Source organism: Hyperolius riggenbachi, chromosome 12 (assembly GCF_040937935.1).
Source record: "Hyperolius riggenbachi isolate aHypRig1 chromosome 12, aHypRig1.pri, whole genome shotgun sequence".
NCBI classification, from domain to species: Eukaryota; Metazoa; Chordata; class Amphibia; order Anura; family Hyperoliidae; genus Hyperolius; species Hyperolius riggenbachi.
In genome coordinates this window covers 67015343-67031343 of record NC_090657.1, presented here as the reverse complement: position 1 = coordinate 67031343, position 16001 = coordinate 67015343, and the positions used below count along the sequence as shown (strand labels likewise).

At 42.5% G+C, this 16001-nt stretch overlaps 1 protein-coding gene across 1 annotated transcript in view; it reads right to left on the bottom strand.

Moving 5' to 3' along the window:
- Positions 1–733: 733 nt before the first annotated feature.
- LOC137540944 (deoxynucleoside triphosphate triphosphohydrolase SAMHD1-like) overlaps positions 734–16001 on the bottom strand; it is a 372279-nt gene continuing 357011 nt past the window's right edge. The window contains exon 19 of the mRNA XM_068262118.1: positions 734–1508. Within this exon, the coding sequence (XP_068118219.1) occupies positions 1431–1508 (78 nt within the window). The 3' untranslated portion in view covers positions 734–1430. The remainder of the gene's footprint in view (positions 1509–16001) is intronic.

Here is a 16001-nt window from a genome sequence, read left to right as displayed (position 1 = left end):
GGGTTAGGCACCACCAGGGGAGGATTCTGTGTGAGAGTAGGGAGAAGTTAGGTTAGAGTCAGGCTGTAGACTATCTGTAAATTTACCGAAACTGTAATACCACAATAAAATTGTTATTTACTCTTTTTTATGGTTATTGTTATTTAATGTTGCACCTAAATTGTTATTTACCGGTATTGTTATTAATATTGCTATTTAAAGTACTCCTGACCTGTTTCCCTCTCCCCCCCCAAACTTTAATATTGTTTAATTACTAGTGCTGTGACTAGCACGTAGCACCATCCTCCCCCTTCTTGTGCCTCCTGTAATCTCCGTTCTGCTCAGTCATAATCTTTAACTGAGTAGAACTTCGAATATGTGTGGGGAGGAAGTGGCAGTTCTTCCTTCCCTCTGCTCATCCATAATTCAACCCCCTTTACCTGCCGCTATAGTTCCCCTTATGATTTACTGCACACAGCGCGCAGGGGAGCTGCACTGTGTGCGATCTTGTGGTATTTGAGATTAGATATCCTTCCGACCTCAAATACCACAAGATCGCACACAGTGCACCTCCCCTGCGTGCTGTGTGCAGTAAATCATAAGGGGAACTATAGCGGCTGGCGGAGGTGGCTGAATTATGAATGAGCGGAGGGGAGGAAGAACTGCCACTTCCTCCTTACACATATTTTATGTCAGAATGGGGCCGCAGGGGTCGCTGGAGGGCGGAGGATGGTGCTGTGTGCTAGTCACAGCACTAGTAATAAAACATATTAAAGTATCAAGGACCAGGTACCTGGTCTGGGGTACTTTAACGTCATGCCTAAATTAGCTTGCGACTTTTGTAAATGTATGCCACTCAATGCATTATATGGAGTTTAAAAAGGACTAGATGAATTCAATAGGGTAGCCTACTACAAAGTAAACAAGTCTAAATAATTCATAACAGGTCTTAACATGCCTAACTTCCCTACAGTTATTAGAGAACAAATTACATAAGCCTTTAATTTCCCCATGGGCAGACCAATCCATAAACTGCTTTGTTATCCAGGTGACTCATCCTGCTGTCCCCCAAACTGTAAGAAAAAAAAAAGTAGGGTGGCTTCAGAACCCTCATGTTGACCTTTCTATGCCACCTATAGAGATTTCATGGATTATCCATGTTTTATCCAATGTTGTGATTACCTCACTACTACTAATGCTTTATCCAATGGTATGATTACCTCACCACTACTAGATACCAATGCTTTATCCAATGAAATGATAAACTCACTACCACTAATGTTTTATCCAGTGTTATAATTACCTTACAAATGTTTCTTATCTCTATGCAAAAAATATGATTCTATAATCTGCATACTTCATGCTTATATCTAGGTTAAGCAAACATTCTGATAAATATTATTCAAGAAAATACACAACTAGAATTAGGTTTGAAGCTGTTTCTAACGCACTTAAACACTACTCAGTTTTTGTTTGTCCCCTGAAGTTTCCCCGTTTCCTCCATCTGTACTTCCCTCCTTGTCTTCTTCCTGAAATAAATATACCAGACTTTTAGTAGGAAATTTTAGTAGGAAAGTAAGAAAGGAAATGGGCAGAGCCTAAAAACAGACAACACCAGTTTTAAAGAGGCATTTCGCTAAGTCCTACAGCATGTGTCTTGTTGCAGCCTCTATCATCAGGCTATAACTGTATCCAACTTGTTGCTAGGGACTACGACTAGTCAATAAAAAGACTTGCCATAAAAGCGAATGCTCTCAACCTCTAGTTGCAAACTTTAATCGCACACCAAATTAAGGCAGTCACTGTCACTGAAGTCACTGTCACTGATGGCAGTCACTTGTAAAGCATGACTATTGCTAAAGATGATTCCCTTGTGACAAATATTTAATTGAAGCCCACACATGGTACGCTGAGCTGTCATTTTTTAGTTCATTCAGTTGTTTTATCTGGTTATCTGAAGGTGTAATGTTTTTAATGACGATTGTTGCTGTTTGATTCAAATTTCACTTCAATCATTTAGTATAACCTCTGAAACAAATGACTGAAGATAAACTTGACCAATGATCTAGTCAAGTTGACATACTAAAATATGTAGAAGTGATCCCCTTATGCGTCTCCTTTTAAGATGTATGCCTTATTTGTGGGTAAACAGGGACCTTAAAGCGGTATTGTCACCATAAAAATCAAATTTCAACAGCAACTGGTCTGAGTGTATTAAGTGATAAATATGCTAATCCTGCATTCAAAACTTTTTCTGCTGTTATGGTTTGGAGTTATCACATACTTTAGGAGCACTGGCCCTAGTGCCAAACAGTGCCAAAAAGTTGAATGCTGGGAGTTATTTTTATCTATAATATATTCCTCCTCTTCCATTTATTTCCCTGCCTAGCTGATCACTTGTGTTTACAAGCAAGGCTGGGGTGACTCAGTGATTGGATGTGTAAATAAAAAAAAAGACTCTGGGAGGAGGGCAGCTAATGAATGCACAATGAGCAAGAGAAGGGAGGGGGAAAACAAGAGTCAGGAGGGATATGATGTCAGCATTAGCTTGGCAAAATGGCCACTGCCTGCAATAGGATTTTCTGCCTTTCCTTTATAAAATTCATAGGAATCATTACGTGGATAGCACAATACATCTGTTATGTAAGTAGAAGTAGTATTTATCTACTTATATAAGTGTTTTTTATTACTAGGTTAGCATTGGTGTCGCTTGTTCTTTAAAGGGGATGAACTATAGATAAAACCTTGTCATCAACCTCAATAGGTAAGTAATGACCCAAATCATTCAAAAACCAATTAAAACATCAGTTATAAATCTTTAAAAAAAATATATATATATGTATGTATATATATATATATATATATATATATATATATATAGTCACATAAATACAAATACATAGTATCCGCATAGCCATTACAGCAAAGTTATGATTAAACTGTTTACAAACATTATGCATAGTTCCCAATAAGGGTACCATGAAACTGGAAATTGTCCCTTATATCATGTCCACCATTATATAAGTATCATGGAAATCCTCTTTGGGACAAATATATACATATAATTAACACTTAGTTTATGTACAGCTGAGGTAAACAATCAATTTTCTCAACGCGTTTCGTGTAACATTGGACCATATATTATTGACTTCTTCAGGAGTAATGAATTTCCGGCCTAAATTCTATTGCGTAATTGTCTGGAGTCTAAAATTAAACTGTGATAAATAGAGAGAGCTCCGTGAATGCAGAAAAAAATTAGCATAACCGCGTTATAGTAAACTGATATAATAGAACTTCTAATATAGTAAACTATAGGTCCAGATCCCAGCCATTAAAAGTATTGGGGGAAGGGGGGGGAGGGGCGCCTGATAAAGTAAACCCGGATATAATTGATCTTCTGTTATAGTGAACCTGGTTTTTGGCCCGCACAGTATTCTGTATTTATAAATTGATATTGTAAAAAAGTAAGCAATTTTATTAATTACATTATTTTGACTACAGCTCCTCTTAGTATATTAGTACAAATCAAGTAGCCGCTATAAAGTAACTAAAAACAACGTATGGGTTGTTAACAAAATCCCTGCCCTACCAGGCTATCAACCTCGGTAGAAATAAAGACATCTAAAATAGAGACAAACCACATTGTAACCAAAGGAAAGCTTATACCTTCGGGGGGATAGTACTAAGTGTGCAACGAAAACCACGCATCCCAAATCCTCATATATTTATTTGTGGCACCTCTACACCAATAGATAGCCTTGTGAAATGGGAGAACAGTATTAACGTCCCTAATTCAGTCTGTTCGGCGGGATATCACTGGCTTTGATCCAATATTTTGTTAAGAGTTTGCATGCAATATATAAGGGTTGTAGAAGGAAGAGTTTTGTGTATTTACCCCTGGAACCATGTGGTTCTATATTTCATAGACATATCTAATCTTGGGGTCAAGAACCACAGAGTAGCCCATCCTGTCATGACCAAATGTAATAAGCTGCTAATAACATACATTAACCACTGGGCATGACCATATCATGTGAAAGAACATACCCTGATGAGTACTGAACTTAGGGCACAGAGCTGATGCACCCTGCCTGAACTTCACTAACCTGACAGGAGTTTGATATATTCTATGGAGAACATAGAGACGGAGCAAGCTTTCAGAAATGTGGGGTGAAACTTTAGTGGAACCTTCAAGAGCCTTCTCCAAGTCTTCATGAGAGAGCCGCCCAAGATGCTGTTCCCATGATGACTTCCTAATATACACTGGGCGTGTGGCATCGATAGCAATATATAAGAATGAAATAATTTGAGGAGAAGGTTCAGTAAAAAAAAACGGAGTATATCAGAATCCGCAAGGGCTGCCGGAATAAAAAAATTGAGAGCATGACACAGTTGAAAGTAGTTAAACAGCGTGGCATTTTGTAATTTGAACCCAGTACTCAACTGAGCAAACAAAACAATGAAACCAGAATCATTGACCTGGTGAAGTTACAAAATAAAATTAGAGAACAAAAGCTGAACATTGGTCAATTTTTGCAGCTTAGGGAGGCTACTATTTTCCCACAAGAAAGTGTAATTCAGGGGTACGATATGGGGAAGGATAAGGTGCAATCTGGCTCTGCCTACGGTGAGATCATGATCTATGTGGGACAGTTGTGTAGCCAGATAATAGAGGTGACAATTTTAGACTGCGATTCCCCCCCCCCCCCCTCCGCCCCCAGTGTGCTTTTAACTAACTACAATTTCTTATTCAGCTTATTTATGTCCTTCCCAATGGGACAAATACCTGCCAGTCACATTTTATTATGCAACAGTTGCCATTCAGATCCATTCACATCCACTAGAGGCTTCTGAAGGCAAATACACTGTGAGCAAAGTAAATGTTTAAGATTGGATGTTGTGCCCATATATGGTACAGTCTTGATTTGATTTCATACTGGAAATCTAGTATTATTCTGTCACCACTCTCCAGATTGAAATGCGGCAGAGAGACCTTGGAACTAGCTATTCCTGAAATGAAGAGAATGGTTATTTGCAACCTAACTAGTTAAATTGAACAATTTATAAAGATAAGACAATGTGGTAGTGTGTCGCTTCTGAGGCCAGAGTTCTAGCATGGATCAGAATAATCAGGTGACAAGGGCAAAAACTGGAAGCGATTAAATCATTATTTTCATTATATAAACTATACTCAAACAAATATACTTTAGAACTTCCAAACAAATATATCTAGCAGTTGAACAGATTGGCTGGCTAAGAATAAGCAGAAAAGAGAGAATGATGAATTGTCTGAAAAGTTCAAAATACAGTGTTTGGTTGTGTCCAATAAGCAGTAAAGTTTTGGGGCTGAATAAGCCAAAGCATTGTGTTTTGGCCAGTGTCCTAATAGCCTGTCGGGAAAATGGAATTTGACAAAGATGATAGACGAAGAACCCAGAACTGAGTGGATCACTGGGTTTTACTCACTTTGCAGCTGGGAGTGGCTATGACAAGCAAAGTGTAGCCTTGCTGAAATTGGAGCTTGGGGAGTCCCCCAGCCAGGGAAAAAGAATACCTTGTATGTCGATCTCTCAATGCCCATAAGTCATATCAATAAATGCATATTTGCATTCAGTAAGGCATTACAAATTCACACATTTGAAACATTCAAACATATTAAACTGTCAAGTATTACTGAGAACTTTTTTCCAGTAGCTGTATGTGCGATTTAAGTGAAAATCTCTCAGTGTGTGTGTGTCAGACTAACCTTAGTAACTCCTATAAAGATGGTTCAGTTTGCATATTCCTAGTGGCTAGAAAAGCATGACATATAAAAAATATGAGTTTTCTGGGTTATTGGGAGTTCACTTGGCTTTGATGTACAGAGTTCTGCAGACAGGATTCTAGAGACAAGGCTCTGTTTTACAGTTTCTGTCAGTATCATGGGCATAACAATCACCCCTGTGACCCCATCACAGGGGGGCCCAGAGGCTTTGGGGGTCCCTCCTTGTCCCTCTTCCCAACCGTAAGGGCAGCCAATTCCAACTCCCTGTTCACTCACACACCTGTGTCTGTGTGGGTTTCCTCCTGGCACTCCGGTTTCCACCCACATACCAAAAACATACAGATAAGTTAATTGGCTTACCCCTAAATTGGTTTTAGACTATAATGGACATACAGTGGCTTGCAAAAGTATTCGGCCCCCTTGAAGTTTTCCACATTTTGTCACATTACTGCCACAAACATGCATCAATTTTATTGGAATTCCACGTGAAAGACCAATATAAAGTGGTGTACATGTGAGAAGTGGAACGAAAATCATACATTATTCCAAACATTTTTTACAAATCAATAACTGCGAAGTGGGGTGTGCGTAATTATTCAGCCCCCTGAGTCAATACTTTGTAGAACCACCTTTTGCTGCAATTACAGCTGTAAGTCTTTTAGGGTATGTCTCTATCAGCTTTGCACATCTAGAGACTGAAATCCTTGCCCATTCTTCTGTGCAAAATAGCTCCAGCTCAGTGAGATTAGATGGACAGCGTTTGTGAACAGCAGTTTTCAGATCTTGCCACAGATTCTCGATTAGATTTAGATCTCGACTTTGACTGGGCCATTCTAACAAATGGATATGTTTTGTTTTAAACCATTCCATTGTTGCCCTGGCTTTATGTTTAGGGTCGTTGTCCTGCTGGAAGGTGAACCTCCACCCCAGTCTCAAATCTTTTGCAGACTTCAAGAGGTTTTCTTCCAAGATTGCCCTGTATTTGGCTCCATACATCTTCCCATCAACTCTGACCAGCTTCCCTGTCCCTGCTGAAGAGAAGCACCCCAAAGCATGATGCTGCCACCACCATATTTGACAGTGGGGATGGTGTGTTCAGAGTGATGTGCAGTGTTAGTATTCCGCCACACATAGTGTTTTGCATTTTGTCCAAAAAGTTCAATTTTGGTCTCATCTGACCAGAGCACCTTCTTCCACATGTTTACTGTGTCCCCCACATGGCTTGTGGAAAACTGCAAACAGGATTTCCTATGCTTTTCTATTCACAATGGCTTTCTTCTTGCCATTCTTTCATAAAGTCCAACTTTGTGTAGTGCACGACTCATAGTTGTCCTATGGACAGATTCCCCCACCTGAGCTGTAGATCTCTGCAGCTCCTCCAGAGTCACCATGGGCCTCTTGACTGCATTTCTGATCAGCGCTCTTCTTGTTCGGCCTGTGAGTTTAGGTGGACGGCCTTGTCTTGGTAGGTTTACAGTTGTGCCATACTCCTTCCATTTCTGAATGATCGATTGAACAGTGCTCCGTGGGATGTTCAAGGCTTTGGAAATCCTTTTGTAGCCTAAGCCTGCTTTAAATTTCTCAATAACTTTATCCCTGACCTGTCTGGTGTGTTCTTTGGACTTCATGGTTTTGTTGCTCCCAATATTCTCTTAGACAACCTCTGAGGCCGTCAAAGAGCAGCTGTATTTGTACTGACATTAGATTACACACAGGTGCACTCTATTTAGTCATTAGCACTCATCAGGCAATGTCTATGGGCAACTGACTGCACTCAGACCAAAGGGGGCTGAATAATTACGCACACCCCACTTTGCAGTCATTTATTTTAAAAAAATGTTTGGAATAATGTATGATTTTCGTTCCACTTCTCACGTGTACACCTCTTTGTATTGGTCTTTCACGTGGAATTCCAATAAAATTGATTCATGTTTGTGGCAGTAATGTGAGAAAATGTGGAAAACTTCAAGGGGGCCGAATACTTTTGCAAGCCACTGTATGACTATGGTAGGGATTAAATTATGAGGGACAGTTAGTGACATTAATATGTACTATGTAAAGCACAGTGGAAGATGTCGGCACTAGGGGCGTAACTAGACTTCATAGGACCCCACTGTGAAAATGATAGCATGGGGCCCCCTTGGTCCCGGAACCCCATGAGGGTCACGTGATCGGGAGACAGCAAATGGCAGCAGAGAGTTTTGTGCTGTGAAGCAGTGTCTGAAAGCAGGAATAAATTATACACACTACTCACTACTCTGCATGACAGGGGCGTAGTGAGGTAGCAGGGGCAGTTTTTGTGAGCCAACGTGGAGGTTTGTTGCTAATTGGCTGCACTTGTGGCTGGGGAGAGGGAGTAGAAGAGGGTCCCAAAGCCTCGGCCACCCTGTGATGGCAGGGGTCGCAGGGGTGATTGCTACGCCCATGGACTCGGCACTATATAAATACTAAATAATAAGACTAAAATATGTTAATTTTTAAATGATGTTTATTATTTTCAATAATAGATTGTCTATGACAAGTCCAAAGTACGCCCTGAATCCAGCCATAGAACCCTCTGCGGTACGTGTGCCACACACTGAGAATCTAGTAACTATTTCCTCCGCCCCTCCTTTCTGCAGGGGGGATTGGCTCTGTATGGCCAGCTCTGTAATGATAGTTCTTATATTTATGAAGGAGATTAATAGATTACAATGCTGGTCACACAGGGATGATTTATCAGCAACACAGTAAGGAGCTAGAGAGTGAAGGCTGGTCACGGGTTTTTGGGTAACACAACTGAAGTTTCATGGGCAGCTTGCTTCATCAGCAATGATACTGTGAAAATAATGGTCTAATCCCCATTCACCATTACTAACCAGGAAAAATTTGAAAGGATGAATTAAAGCTTTAAAGGAGTCATCAAGCAAGTTCAGCAACATTCCAATCGCTTACCTCCAGCTTTTCTTTAGGTTATACCAAGCTGGATCGCAGTGTCCATTGGCCCCTGAAATTGCTTGTTTCCCCGCTAATCGGGCAGGTAATATCATTGTGCCCCGTAAGTTAATAGTCCCATGCTGGGGCTGTAGACATCCTGTATCCGGAAAGCTGGCACAGTTGGAATGCATAGCATGCTTCTGTACGCCTGTGCATGTATACAGTAGCCGGAGGCGTGTTAGAGCTTGCCATCCTCACTCGCAAGCTAAACCCTCCACTTCAGTATCCGCCCAAGCTCAAGCACGCAATATGATCCAACTGCACCAGCGGGAGTACAATGAAATAACTACTTCGCCTGTATGGCCCAATTAATTCCGGGTTACGGGGGACCTTGAGGTTGGGTCCCCGACCGGAGTAAATACCTGAGGAAGGAGCAGTTTTTTTTAACACAGCAGAGGAGGCGATCCTGCAGAAAAAATAGTGAGTAACAGGCAGACCGGAGTCTTCACCTAGCACAGTTTGCCTGATGACTCCTTTAAAGGGAACCTTAAGTGTCATGTGGCATGATGAGATAGACATGTGTGTGTACAGTGCCAAGCAAAATATGCTGTGTTTCTTTTCTTTTTTCCCTGCCTGAAAGAGTTAATATTCAGCTGTGCAACTGACAGTTTTTCTCCAGATCGAGACCCAGTTGGACTATTGCCTCCCTTACTGATAGGAAATTACAGCCATAAAAGACTTTCCTGGCAGAGAACTGGGCTCCTGAGAGCAGGGGATAAATAAGATGGTTAATAGTACATATATTTTAGCTCTCTGAAACATAGATAGACTGTTTTAACCACTTCCCGCCAGCCTATTGGCGGCTCCCATGGGTGTGTACTTCAATCAGCTGCATTGCAAAACTGATCATTTAAGATGTCTGTTTTGCACTGAAAAGTTCAAAAACAGGATGTTTTAGAATGCCTGTTTTGCAGCAAATAGTTAAACATAATATAAAACTGTTGGGTATCTAAAAGTCATTTTTAGGAATACGGGGATAGATACAATTGTTTATCTCATCAGTTTATTTTTGCTTAACATTCTCTTTAAAGCGGATCCGAGATGAAAAACGAACTATAACAAGTAACTTGTCTATATATCTTATCTAAAGTTTAGATAGTTTACACAGCAAATCTAGCTGCAAACAGCTTTAATAGAAAATGATTATTTCTTCCTGTGATACAATGACAGCAGCCATGTTGTTTGTAAACATTACACAGAGGCAGGCTTATCTATATCTTGAAATCTCAGCCTGTGAAAAAAACCTAATCCGCTCTCCTCCCTCCTCCCCTCTGCCTCTGAAATCAATGGCTAGTAACACCTCCTCCTCCTCCTGCCCAGACTGAGCTCCCATGAGCCCTTGCTACTGCCAAGGCTCTCTGAAAACCTGTGGGCGTGGTTTATTTAGTTTATAGGAAATTAGAGTATTAAAACAAAAACAAAAAACTATTTGGCTTGAGGAATGCCCAATAAACAATAGGAAAAGAACACAATTATGCAATGAGTAAAAGTTCACCTCGGATCCACTTTAAGTGTGCAGTGTCTTCAGAGTCTTACTTTAGGAATGCTCTCCTATAGTGGTGGCGCTGGTTACTGAATTAGGGCTACTTGGAAAAAGGGAAGCTGAAACAGTTGGGTTCTGGAAATAGGCATAATTGTCTGGGTAATAAAAGAAAATGTGGAAAGACAGAACTCCTTACCTAGCAAATATTACATATTTGCATAGACTGGTGGAATGGTTCTTCACATCTCCCAGATCCATCCCTTCCTGTCCTGGCAAATTCCTCATCCATGCCCTCATCATCTTCTGCCTTAACTACTGCAAAACCCTCTTGTCAGGCCTCCCTCTAAATTGCATTAGTTCCTGCAATCCATCATGAACGCAACAGCCTGACTCATCTACTCCTCCCGCCGCTCCATCTCCTTGATTCCACTATGCATATCCCTCCACTGACTCATGAACCACTTCAGAATCCGCTTCAAGATCCTATGTATGGTCTACAAATCTATATACAAGTCCTGCCTGACCTACATCTCTGATCTGAACAGCAGATACATACCTTGCCGCCCACTCCGCTCCTCCAACAACATCCTCCTAACGACCCCATGCATCTTGCAATCCCATGCACAACTAATGGACTTCACAAGCGCTACCGCAATCCTATGGAACTCTCTCCCACTGCCCATTAGGCTTTCCCCCTCCTTCAGCACCTTAAAACAGGCCCTCAAAACTCACCTCTTCATGAAGGCGTACTCCACCTCGTCAATTTCCTAAATCTCTCTGCCGAGAACCCCTCAATACAGTCGCCTCTTATCGTGTCACCACCCCCTCATTTTAGATTGTAAGCCTTTTGCAAGAACGTGAGCTTGAATTAAGGGGCCTATACACTCAGCCGATTTTCTGGCCGACCTATCGATCCCGATCGATCAATCGATTGATCGTTTGCAAATCGGTTGGCCAATCGACCAATCGATGGCCGATTTCGATGGATTTCCATCGAACTGGCTGGATGGAAAATTTAGGTCGATCTGATGAGATTGCTTATCAGTTTGCATTGGCCTTAATGGAAATCTGATGGCAAAAAAATGCCATCAGATCGAATTTCAATAGATTTCAAACTGAAATCTATTGGAATTCTATCCTGGTAAAAAATGTTCTAAAAACGCATCAGATAGATCATCAGATGCATTTCTTATCTATCTGCTGCCAATCTGACGAGTGTATGGGCACCTTTACTTGGACTACAACTCCATTGTATGATCTGGCATTGAGTGTCTTACTGCTTTTGGAGTGTCAACAGCTAATGGACACAACAACCAAGAAAGACATATGTCATAGGTGACTGGCATGCTAAAGTTTGTAGCAAAAAAAAAAGGGGGATTAAGAGGCATGTTGGTCTTGAAAAATGTAATAAAGCAGGACAGAGACTAATAGAATTTCTTCAAGACCTAACAAATACTTCAACAGCACAAGAGAAGACTTTACAAATGGACTTCACCAGATGGTCAGTATTGCAGCCAAATTGACTACATATTTTGCAGGAGGAGATGGAAGAGTATTGTAGAAATAGTTAAAACAAGACCAGGAGGAGCTGTCTGTGGCTCAGAACATCAGCTTATAATTGCAAAGTATAGAATTAAACTAAATATAACAGGAAAGGCCTGGAGACCAACAACATATAATCTTAACAATACTCAAATATAGAAAACACAAGAGTGTCCATTGAACTGTAAAATGTCAGTTTACATTTCAAGCCCCCCAAAAAAGGGCAATGCCAAAGAGTGCTCAAATTATCAAACAATTGCACTTATCTCACATTCTAGTAAGGTAATGCTCAAAATTCTACAAGCCAGACTGCAGCAATATATGGGGCAATAACTGCCAGATGGATGTGCAAGCTGGTTTAAGAAGAGGGGAAGCACAAGGGTCAAAATTGCCAACATTCGATAGATAAGAGAGAAAGCAAGGGAACTCCAGAAGAATGTTTAATTTTGCTTTATTCACTATTCAAAAGCTTTTTTAACCATGCAGATCATGAAAGATGGTGGCATATTCTCAATGTAAAAGGCATGGAGTGCAGGATAGATATGTCACTTTACCAACAAAGATCAGGATAGTTAAAGCTATGGTCTTCCCATTAGTAACATATGGCTGTGAATGTTGGACTGTAAATAAAGTCATGTGTAGAAAACTTGATGCTTTTAAACTGTGGGTGGGAGGAAATCTACAGAGTTCCCTGGACTGCCAAAAGATCTAACCAGTCAATACTTAAAGTAATAAGGCCAGAGTGTTTACTAGAATGATTAATATTAATGAGAAGTTTCTTTGGAGAAATCTTTGATGCATGGAAAAATTGAGAGCAAAAGAAGAAGAGGTTAAGGTGGGTAGACAGCATATGTGAAGCTATGAACATGCCTATGCAACAGATGAAAGAAGCAGAGATTGACAGACACATCTGGTAAAATACACATGGTCACAAAGAGTCTGAGTCAATTAACCACTTGCCAACCGCCCACAGCCGATGGGCGGCGGCAAAGTGGTGTGCAGAACGACCGCCTAACGCCCATTGGCGGCGGCTCATTCTGCACTCTCTGGCCGGGGATCATCCGCCGGCAATAGGCTCTGCCCACCCGCGACGTCAACCCGCCGGCCAATTAGCAGCGCTGGCAGGTTGTTAACCCCCGATCTGCAGCATAGAAAGCGTATAATACGCTTTGTAATGTATAGAAAGCGTATTATACAGGCTGCCTCCTGCCCTGGTGGTCCACCAGGAAAGGAGGCAGCCCCCCTAGTAAGCACACACACACACTGATCTGGCCCCTCTGCCCACTGATCGCCCACAGCACCCCTCAGACCCCCCCTGCCCATCCCCCAGACCTCTGTTTGCACCCAATCACCCCCCTAATCACCCATCAATCACTCCCTGTCACTATCTGTCAACACTATTTTTTTTAGATTAGGTCCTAAACTGCCCCCCTGGGGGCTCCTGATCACCCCCCACACACACCCTCAGATCCTCCCCAGACCCCCCCCGTGTACTGTATACATCTATTCTCCCCTGTAATCACCCACGGATCAACTGTCAATCACCCATCAATCACCCCCTGTCACCACCTGTCACTAACACCCATCAGATCAGACCCTAACCTGCCCCTTGCGGGCACCTGATCACCCACCCACACCCTCAGATCGCCCGCAGACCGCCCTCAGATCACCTCCGAAATGCATTGTTTACATCTGTTCTCGCCTCTAATCACCCACTGATCACCCATCAATCAACCCCTGTCACCACCTGTCACTGCTACCCATCAGATCAGACCCTTATCTGCCCCTTGGGCACCCAATCACCCACCTATACCCTCAAATAGCCCCCCAGACCCCCTCTGATCAACTCGCTAGTGCATTGCTTGCATATATTCTCCCCTGTAATCACCTACTGATCACCTATCAATCACCCTGTCACTGCTACCCATCAGATTAGACCCTCATTTGCCCCTTGCGGGCACCCAATCAACCGCCCACACCCTCAGATCGCCCTCAGACCCCAGCCCTGATCACCTCGCCAGTGCATTTCTTCTCCCCTCTAATCACACCCTGATCCCCTATCAATCACCCCGTCACCCCCTGTCACTGCTACCCATCAGATCAGACCCTAAACTGCCCCCTGCGGGCACCCAAACACCCGCCATCACCCTTAGACCCCGCCTGAACACTTCTCCAGAGCATTATTTACATCTGTTCTCCCCTCTAATCACCCACTGATCACCCATCAATCACCCCCTGTTACTGCTACCCATCATACCCATCAGATCAGACCCTCATCTGCCCCTTTGCGGGCACTCAATCACCCGCCCACACCCTCGGATCACCTGCCCAGTGCATTGCTTGCATCTATTCCCCCTCTAATCACAGCTTGAGACACCCATCAATCACCTCCTGTCACCACCTGTCACCCCCTAGCACACCTACCCATCAGATCAGGCCCTAATTTTCCCTGTGTGGGCTCCTGATCACTCAGCCAAACCCTCAGATCCCCCTCACATCCCCCTTCCTATCACCTCCCCAGTGCATTGATTGCATCTATTCTCCCCTCTAATCATCCCCTGATACACCCATCAATCACCTCCTGTCACCCCCTAGCACTCCTATCCATCAGATCAGGCCCTAATCTTCCCCCTGCGGGCTTCTGATCACCCAGCCAAACCCTCACCCGCCCCACCGCAGTGACAGAATTGTTTTTTTCTGATCACTGCTGGTCTCTACGACGTTAATTGTGGCTGAGACCAACCGTTATGCCACACAATACGCAACCGCCAATCCAAGAAGCTACCATGCCCAGCCTTTTCGGTGGAAACCACTCAAAGTTTCCGAACGTAACATTTTTTGGGGCCTTCTCGATAACATGGGTCTAGTCAAAAAGAAAGTATTGCGGTCTTATTGGTCTACGCACCCAATACATCACATGCCCATGTTCTCTGCTGCCATGTCCAGGTCACGATTTGAGAACATCCTGCGCTTCCTGCACTTCAGTGCCAATATAACCTGTCATCTAAGAGGCCACCCTGCTTATGACCGGTTCCAAAAATTCGGCCCCTCATACACCACCTGTCATCAAAATTTGCAGATGCTTATACCGCAGAACAGGCATTTTGAGGCATTTGGTTTCCAGACTACTCCTCACAGTTTTGGGCCCCTAAAATGCCAGGGCAGTATAGGAATTCCACCAAGTGACCCCATTTTAGAAAGAAGACACCCCAAGGTATTCCGTTAGGTGTATGATGAGTTCATAGAAGATTTTATTTTTTGTCACAAGTTAGTGAAAAATGACACTTTGTGAAAAAAAAAACAATTAAAATCAATTTACGCTAACTTGTGACAAAAAATAAAATCTTCTATGAACTCACCATACTCCTAATGGAATACCTTGGGGTGTCTTCTTTCTAAAATGGGGTCACTTGTGGGGTTCCTATACTGCCCTGGCATTTTAGGGGCCCTAAACCGTGAGGAGTAGTCTAGAAACCAAATGCCTGAAAATGACCTGTGTATAGGACGTTGGGCCCCTTAACGCACCTAGGCTGCAAACAAGTGTCACACATGTGGTATCGGCGTACTCAGGAGAAGTAGTATAATGTGTTTTGGGGTGTATTTTTACACATACCCATGCTGGGTGGGAGAAATATCTCTGTAAATTACAATTTTTTTTATTATTTTTTTTACACACAATTGTCCATTTACAGAGATATTTCTCCCGCCCAGCATGGGTATGTGTGAAAATACACCCCAAAACACATTAAACTATTTCTCCTGAGTACGGCGATACCACGTGTGACACTTTTTTGCAACCTAGGTGCGCTAAGGGGCCCAACGTCCTATACACAGGTCATTTTCAGGCATTTGGGTTCTAGACTACTCCTCACGGTTTAGGGCCCCTAAAATGCCAGGGCAGTATAGGAACCCCACAAGTGACCCCATTTTAGAAAGAAGACACCCCAAGGTATTCCATTAGTAGTATGGTGAGTTCATAGAAGATTTTCTTTTTTGTCACAAGTTAGTGGAAAATGACACTTTGCGAAAACAATAAAAATCAATTTCTGCTAACTTGTGACAAAACATAAAATCTTCTATGAACTCACCATACTACTAACGGAATACCTTGGGGTGTCTTCTTTCTAAAATGGGGTCACTTGTGGGGTTCCTATACTTCCCTGGCATTTTAGGGGCCCTAAAGCGGGAGGAGTAGTCTAGAAACCAAATGCCTCAAAATGACCTGTGAAATCCTAAAGGTACTCATAGGACGTTGGG